Source organism: Condylostylus longicornis, unplaced genomic scaffold (assembly GCF_029603195.1).
Source record: "Condylostylus longicornis isolate FDR11 unplaced genomic scaffold, ASM2960319v2 ptg000077l, whole genome shotgun sequence".
NCBI lineage: Eukaryota > Metazoa > Arthropoda > Insecta > Diptera > Dolichopodidae > Condylostylus > Condylostylus longicornis.
In genome coordinates, this window is record NW_026578045.1 from 2,671,087 (window position 1) to 2,680,312 (window position 9,226).

Consider the following 9,226-nt stretch of genomic DNA (forward strand, 5'->3'; position numbering starts at 1 on the left):
TATTTATGGCTTCGCAAAAATTTTGACATTATATTTTTAATATCGTAAAAATTTTGGCAATTAAAGTTCGTAGTAAAACAAAATTACAACTTTGAATTTTTTTCTTGTTTTTATTTTTGTATTCGTGTGTTCGTATTCTATAATTAAGAATTTTTATATCTAATATACATAAATTATTAGACCGATTAGATTGTTAACCGCAAAAAATTACAAATATAATTTAAGGATTACATATAAAAAGACATATCAAGAAAATGATACGCGTTAATTATTAAGGTCACTAAAAGACAATTTTTTTGTTTGAATTAGCTTCAAAGTTTCGATATAAAAAATTATTTAAAAATTAAGTAATAAAAATAAAAACGATAAAATGAGAGCAACTGTGGATAAAAAACTTCTACCAATTAAAGCCCATTATTTTCTGTTTAATGCAGGTTGGTAATTGTAATATTTTTGATAAAATTTAAGATTTAAATGTTTAACAATATTTAAATTTGATTTTTTTTTATATTTATATTAAAGGAACTGCACCCGTAGTGCCTTTTATGCCAACATTAGCACGTCAATTAGGATTTTCCACACAAATTGTTGGTACAATATATGCTGTATTACCAATTATTGGAATGTTAACAAAACCATTATTTGGTTGGATAGCGGATAAATACCAAAGACATAAAATTTTATTTATATTAGCTCAGTTATTAACAGCTATATCATTTTTTTGCATAATGTTTATACCACCTGTGCCTACAAAAGTAGAACTAGACTGTAATGAAGGTTAGTTGTATACATTATTATATACATAACCATAATGTATGTACTTTCGACATTCAATATATCTATAGAAAAATCATTGATATACATAAGTAAATACATATTTTTTTTGCCGACTAAAGTTTTCCTGAAAGCAATGATCTCTTTTTATGATTAAGTAACGTAATATTTTTTAAATGCAAACGTCCACATAATTTATGGAAACCTTTAAAACAATATTTTCAATTGTAATACGTTTATAAGGCTGTTTTTTTTTTTGGGTCGGTTTATAAAATTGTATTACATATTGCTCGAGTTAAAGCACTTAAAAATGCCTAGATTTTTTCAAATAGAGTAGCAAAAATTTGTAGAATGGTTTATCAAAAACTATGGACAACAAATTCATTTTTGAGACACGAGAATTAATAAAAGAAATTATAATCCTATTACACTTTGTATTATAGCCTTTTTGATTTAAATGTTCACTATTGTGGAAAAATCTTCTTTCTACCTAGACAGAATTCGCGACCCACATTTTCAATTTAAAAAAAAAAATTACCTTTTCTGTTTTTCTTTTTTTTAGATTTAACATAATAAAATAGAATTATTATTTTAGGTGCGAATGAAATTCGCTTTTGTCCAAAGAATCCAAAAATAAATCAATGTATACAAGATAAATTGGAAAAACATTTTATTGGTGAATCTCCTAAATGTCAAATGATATGTGATGCAACACCAGCGCATTGGGATATAATATGCAAGAACTGGAATGTAACAGAACCAAACAAATGTAATAAAGAATTACCAACATTTCAATATGATGTTATATTAAATATGAGCCATATATTAATATCAGGAGATTGTATATTTTTCCGTGAATATAGCGGAATTATGAATGGTATTAATACAACAATGTATTGTCCATCGGATGCAAATAAATCATTATTTAAATCAAAATGCGAATTGATTTGTGAAGATAAATTTATAATGACAACGTTAGCAGAAGGAGATACTACTCATAATGAAAGTGTTAGTGGTTTATATCAATTTTGGATATTTTTTAGTTTATTAATTACAAGTTGGGCTGGTATGGCAGTAGTTGTAAGTGTCGGTGATGCTATTTGTTTTGCTATGTTAGGAGACCGTCATCATTTATATGGAAATCAAAGATTATGGGGTGCAGTCGGTTGGGGTATATTCTCTATAATTGCTGGTTTATTAGTTGATAAAATGTCTGGTGGAAGTCCAGTCAAAGATTATACAATTATATTTTATATGGCTCTTATAATAATTATTTTTGATATGTTTGCATCAACAAGATTGGAGGTACATAAAAAAAATTTTTAATTTTTTATCAATTAATTGTAAAAATTTTATTAGAATTCCTAATAAAATTCAATATTTTATTTTTCAGTTTACAGAATCAAAATTTTCTACAAGTATTTTAAAAGATGTTGGTAAATTATTTTTATCTTTTCGTGTTATAATATTTTTTATTTGGTGTGTTTCGGTTGGATTATGTACGGCACTTATATGGAATTTTTTGTTTTGGCATTTAGAAGATTTAACTGATGCTGCTAATAAACCATTATGTGAACCAGATTATATGAAAACATTACAAGGTTTTGCAATGGGTATACAATGTTTTGGTGGTGAATTACCATTTTTTTTTTTATCTGGTTGGATTTTAAAAAAAATTGGTCATATAAATGCAATGAGTTTGGTATTATTTGGTTTTAGTTTAAGATTTATTTTATATTCGATATTATCAAATCCATGGTGGGTTTTACCAATTGAATTATTAAATGGTATTACATTTGGTATATTTTATTCAACGATGGCATCATATGCAAGTATTGTTGCACCACCAGGAACTGAAGCAACATTACAAGTAAATATTAAATTTATAAAATCTAATTTTTATATATTAATAATTATGTATGTTTAATTTTTATTTTTTATTTATTTTTAGGGTATGGTTGGTGCGATTTTTGAAGGTGTCGGAGTTTCAATTGGTAGTTTTATTGGTGGATTATTATTTAATGCTGTCGGTGGGAGTATAACATTCCTTATTTATGGAGTTTGTGCATTTATTGTATTTTTAATGCATGTTGGTGTACAATATTTTATAAGTGGGAACGATTCGGGTAAGAAAAAGAAGGAATTAATATCTAATGATAAAGATATTAAGTTAAAAATGGAAAATTCAAGTAACAAGAAACTTAATAATGATGTTGGGGATGATGATGATGGTGATAATAAAAATAAAATTGATATAGAAAAATTTACTGAAATTGATCTTAGTAAATAATCGAAAATTCATATTTAATTATTGATTTTTTAGTTTTGAATTTTATGTTCCTTTTGTTTTTTCCGTTTCTTTTTTAATTTGTGTTATTTTGAATTAAGAATATAAAATTTTTTTTTATATCAAAATTAATTTCTTTTATTCATATTTTTATATTTTAAGCATTAATGGTGTATTATTAAAACATCTGCTTACAGAAATAAATGAGAAAAGTTCTTTTAAATAAAAATTAATTTTAAAAAAATTCGAATGAATGATTATATAAAAGAAAATTTGTTTAAGTTCATTAATCCTATCACACGAATACTAGAGTAGGAATAGAAAATATGCTCCTTAAAAAGTAAATATTTATAAAAATGATTAGAAAAACGAAAACAAAAGAAAAAGTAAAAATAATAGTTCTAATTTACATAAGAATTAATATTTTTTATTTCTAATACAACCAGTCTTTTACGAATTGAATCCGACAATAAAATTAAAATCTTATATGTGTTTTGTTTTTTTTATCAAAAAGTAAATCAATAAAACAAAAAAAAAAGCTCTTTTTTTTTTTAAATATTATCTAGGTTATTAAAATATTTTTAAATAATAGAATTTTTAATTAGATTAGAATACTTAATTCTAACCATATGTTTGAAAACAATGGGCTTATTAGAATGATAAGAAAAACTAATATAATAAAAGAGTGTTGTAGGCGGTTCTTAGTTATTGAGTAACTAATTGAATATAATTTATAATTTTTGTATTTCTAAGAATTAATTTTAATAAATTAAAAATGTAACAATATTTTAATAAATTGGGGGTACCAAAAATCATTTTTAATTAAGTTTTTATTTAAATTTTTTATTATTTAATTTTGTGTTATTAGAAATAATAAGTGCATGAAATGAATTTTTACAAAATAATCTTTTTGTGATCTATCAATTTTAACTCAACAGCTTTGATTAATTGTTATTATTATTAATTAATTAAATATTTTTGCTTCTTTTAATAACAAAAAAAAAATATACTAACAATATTTTCTAAATTAAAATTTTATGTTATTTTTTATACTATGTTTTTTTTATTTTTCTGTACTTTTTTATACTTTTCTATGCTTTCTTTTTTTTTTTTTAGGTTACTCAGCAAATTACAATTTTCCTTCAATGCTATTGGATGATCAAGATGCTTAAATTGATATTTTTAGTGAAATTTTAAATAAAAGACAAAATTTATTATTCAGTATAATTAATTATTAGTAGATTTTTTTTAGTATTTTAAATGTTGATTAGAATGAAAAATAATTAAGAAAACAAAAAAAAAAATATATTGATTGTTATTTCTTGTTAATCTTCTTGTGTAAATTAAAAAAAAAAAATAAGTGATATGGCATGTATGTAATTTTTATATTTTTTAATTTTTATGTATAAATAAATTGTTTAAATTTTTATTAAATTTGATTTATATAGGTTTTTATAAAATTATATTTCATTATTTCTGTTATTCATTGTATTTTTTATAAAGGATGTTTTTGTTTTTAAAAATAATGTATGCATAAATTTATAAAATCTCAAAAAATGATTTCCGAAATTTTTGAATTTTCAGTTTAAATGGAAATTTTTAAATTATTTTTTTTTTTAAATTTAAATGATTTTTTTGTATTAAATGATTGTTTATTTAAAGAGCAAGTTGATTCAATAGTAACAAAATACAGAAATAACTTAAAATTTTTATTAACATGTGAAAATTTCATAATTACTCTAACCCTCTAAGTTGCATCACTTGGAAAGAATATGGTTTTAATAGCTTTTAGAATTAATATTAAAATTTGAGATTCATTCCGAAAACCTCATTATTTTTTTTTTTTTTTTTTGATAATATTTTATAATTTTAAGTGATGCTTCTTAGAGATACGAGTAATAAGGGTAAAAATAAATGTAAATTTTTTAATAAAATTTTTTATTGCAATTTTATTTTTCTTTTTTTATTAAATTACAAATATTTTATAAACAATTATTTTAATATATTTATAAGATATCATCTTGAAATTATTTTTAAAATAATATTTTTTTAAAATAAGTAAAATATTTTTTTGTATTTACAGAAATTTTAATTAATCCGAATATTTGAATAGTCTGAATTCATTCTAGAAATTTTTTATATAATATTTATACTAATTATTAAGAATTAATTGTTTTACAATTCCAACATAAATCTATAAAACACCGATAAGAATTCATTTTAAAAAGACTTAAGAAAACAATTAAATTATTTGTCAAAGTACAATTTTTATAAATTAATAATAATTTTTCAATTAAAATATTATTTAATTTTTTCATAATTTGTTATTCGGATTAACAATAATATTCTGTATTATCTATAATAATTCTTTATATTAAGTATTTGTATCAGATTACAGAATTGAAATTAAAAAAATTTAAAATAATTTTAAATAATATGTAATTTAATTTGCATGATATTATTTTTAAATTTTATAATATTAAAATGCATATAATTCATTAGATGAAAAAGAAATTTTTTGTATGAAATTTATAAATATTTTTATGTTATTAAACAAGTATTAATTGTTTTTTTTTTTTTTGTTTTGTAATAAATGATTTTTTATTAAAATTTATTATTTTCATATTTAATTGATTAACTCAATATTTTTAATATTATTTTTATATAAAATTAAATGTATTTTTAGAAATAAAATTGTTTGTATTTTATTGAAAATATTTAAAAATGCTTGATTATAATATGCAAACTGTTGAAATTTATTAAAATTTCTTTATTTTTTTCTTAACCATTATTAAATATAAAAAATTAATGTATTTTGGTACCCATTTTAAATTTATATTTAATTTTGAAATTAAATTATTTTATTTGTAATAAAATAATATAAATAAGAATTGAAAATTATGTGTTAAAAGTTCGTTTTCAATTCTTTATAGAAAATGAAATTTTAATAAATTAATCTTGATTTTAAGGAAACCTCTTCAATTTCGATAATTATCGTTGTCTGTTTGAAAGCAATTTTGCTTATAGTAAAATTAAGCAATAGTGAATTCAAAAAAACAGAAAAAATTATTTGCAAATTAAGATCTGATTTTAATTTTTTGTAGAAAATAAATTTAATAAATTGATTTTCGTTAAAGGAAAAGTTTTCATTTTCACTATTTATTATTGTTAAATATTAGATTAACTATTTCAGTAAACTTATATTTTGCTATGGAAAAATGTGTATTTCTAATGCTTAATTATTTCAAAATAATTTCCATTATAATGTGATTTTCGATAATTCAGATATACACTTAAAATTCTTAGACTAGGACCGTTAAACGTTCTTCGAATTTCAAAAGGGTTTCTTTTGTAGATTCTCATAAAGAATTATCAAATATGCTTAAGTTAAACATTGTTATTATTATTATTAATTGCAATTTTGATTTGTCAAACATGGTTTTATTTTAACACTCAAATTAGAACTTTAATTTTTCGAGAATTCCCTTATGCTATTTAATTAATTATTGATTATTATTGAATTATAGAGTATAGTGATTATTTTAAGTATTTTGTTTACAATTAAATTTAATTTCAAAGTAAAGGCTTTTTTAATTTTATTATGAATTTTATTATCATTTCAAATCAAAATTCAAGAATCATTTGTTATTAAGGGATTAGGGAATAATAAAGGTTTGAGAGTTCATCTTTATAATACCAATGCTTCCTGTATAATATCTAGGAACGAATCGAAAAGAAATCAAACACAAATTTTCTATTTTAATAATAAAAAATTCATTATAATTTCTTATATTAATATATAATTAAATGTATATAATATAAAATGATTTTTTTTATTTTTCTATAATAATGTAAATTTTTTATGTAAAATACTATTTTATACAATAATATGTGTAAATAATTTGCATATATGTATATATAACAATAAATTCGATATTTTTTTTAGTTACAATATTTTGTAGTATAAATGAGATTTCAAATAGGAAAATAGAAAAATGTTAACAATATTATTCTTTACTATTTATAAATTTACTATTTTTTTTTTTTTAAATTAATTATGTTTAGTATGTATACAGTCTTCATTTCTTTAATTCTTATTAACTTTATTTTCTGCTTGTTTTCGAAGATTAATGGCACGATTCTATAAAAAGAAATAATAATATATTTTATATATAAATTTATATTATTGAATTATTCTATTTTATCACTGACTTTATAATGTACATGATAAATTTAATTAAAATTATTATGTTATCTAATAGGAACTACTTTATTTTACAAGCTCTATTGTATAATAAAATACAATATGTAGCCTCTTACTAGACAAAGTCAATTTTAATGTTATATTGAAACTATTGAGTTTTAAATGTGCTGAGACTTTTACTTTATTAAATTATTATATTAAAAGTGTTAAAATTTAATTAAATATTAAATGTATTTTAAAAGCATTTACAAGAGTAAGTATATTCACCTTTAATGATCTTGATTTATGATGTATATCAATCATAGCTCGCCTTATTTTAATCAGTTTCTCACGATAAAATTTAACTCGTTCCATCTAAAAATTTGAATTATTGTTAGTGCTATTTAATTTAATACTTTAAATTGAATAAATTTATTTCAAATAATGTAATGGTTTAATAGAAAATAGTAAAAATTGCCATTTAACTTTTGTAAAAAATAGTTTGAGTGGAATGATTCAAATAGCAAAATTAAGTTTTTAATAACGAAGATGACCGTAATAACTAAAGGAAAAGAGTCTGTAACTAATTCTAGAACGTAAAGTACAACTATGCAACAATTTATATAGGTAAGTACCTATAAATTGTATATTTGTAAAATAAATTTTTAATTACTGAAATTTTAATGTACATTGATGTTGTGTATTCACTTGAAAAATGCTGTGAGAATGTAAGTAAATGTTTGCTCCCAAAATTAGTACCGTGGATTTATAAAGAGGTTCTCGTCTATTTTAATTTAGGTACTACCTACATATAATTAAGGCAAAATATCCAAATTCAATATTAATACTTACTAAATTTTCTACTATATAAATATTGTTGTCTGTATATTTAAATTTTTCTGCTGAAATATCCAAATAAATTTTATTCTGTTTGGATCTAAAAATTGATATAGAAAATTAATAAAATCTTCAATATTATGTATAATATATAAAATTTTATGTAGTTAGTTCATTATGGATTACATTAGCTCTTTTAACTGTGGTTTAACTTTCATTAATCTTGGGTAAGTAATGTTTAGAATTTCTGTTCCTAGTATCTGCGCTAAAGCTTCAGAATTTTCAGATTGTTCACTAAAATAATAAAATTTATCATATTTAATAACTGCTAACATTATAGATTTACATATAGTATAATAATATTATAATTTAAACATAATATTGTTGAAAACTATTTAAAATTAACAAAAATAGTTTTGCCTAATATAATCAAAATGGTTTTGTAATTTTAATTAACTTTGTTTTTAATGTAAAAGTAAATATATATAAAATGTTACGTTTTAGATTTTTTTGGTAAATTTTCTTTATTATTCTTTATATCTTCAATATTTATATCTTTGATCTTATCAGCAATTTCCTGTGTTTCCATGATCCTTTTGTTTTGACATTTAACATATGACATTGAAATAAGCTGCTTACTATATTGATAGATTATAATACAATAACAAAAATCTCTCCAAAATTGTTATAAACATAAAATGTTTATAAATAAATTTTAAGCATCTTTCAAAATAAGTTACCCAATTAACTCTTAATTTACCCAGTAAACCAATGAACTTTTTGATTCATCTAATAAACCGATGAACTTTTTAATTCATTTAATAAACCGATGAACTTTCTAATTCATCTAATAAAGCGATGAATTTTTAATTCATTTAATAAACCGATGAACTCTTTAATTCATTTAATAAACCGATGAACTTTTTAATTCATTTAATAAACCGATGAACTTTTTAATTCATTAAATAAACCGATGAATTTCTTAATTCATCTAATAAACCGATGAATTTTTTAATTCATCTAATAAGCCGATGAATTTTTTAATTCATTTAATAAAACGATGAACTTTTTATAATCTGCTAATTGTCATAATTAATTTTCGTTTTTTAAAATAATTAAAATAAGATTTGAAAAATTGATAATTT

At 20.4% G+C, this 9,226-nt stretch overlaps 2 protein-coding genes across 3 annotated transcripts; one reads left to right on the forward strand and one right to left on the reverse strand.

The window, feature by feature from the left end:
• The first annotated feature begins 96 nt into the window (after positions 1-96).
• LOC129612833 (major facilitator superfamily domain-containing protein 6) lies at positions 97-4,576 on the forward strand. Of its 2 annotated transcripts, XM_055526618.1 has the most exons (6): positions 97-434; positions 523-777; positions 1,370-2,079; positions 2,168-2,644; positions 2,726-2,900; positions 4,178-4,576. In XM_055526618.1, the coding sequence occupies exons 1-6, from the start codon at positions 371-373 to the stop codon at positions 4,231-4,233; spliced, it is 1,737 nt and encodes a 578-aa protein (XP_055382593.1). In that variant the 5' UTR covers positions 97-370; the 3' UTR covers positions 4,234-4,576. The 2 variants fall into 2 exon arrangements, with proteins under 2 accessions (XP_055382593.1, XP_055382592.1); XM_055526617.1 differs by lacking the exon at positions 4,178-4,576 and having other exon boundaries at positions 2,726-3,134.
• Positions 4,577-7,000: 2,424 nt separating this feature from the next.
• On the reverse strand, positions 7,001-8,681 carry LOC129612891 (biogenesis of lysosome-related organelles complex 1 subunit 6). The gene is made up of 5 exons (XM_055526707.1): positions 8,579-8,681; positions 8,268-8,375; positions 8,097-8,181; positions 7,533-7,619; positions 7,001-7,202 (listed from the first exon to the last, which is right to left on the reverse strand). Exons 1-5 carry the CDS (start codon positions 8,668-8,670, stop codon positions 7,149-7,151), a joined length of 426 nt encoding a protein of 141 aa, XP_055382682.1. The 5' UTR covers positions 8,671-8,681; the 3' UTR covers positions 7,001-7,148.
• Between the last annotated feature and the right edge of the window lie 545 nt (positions 8,682-9,226).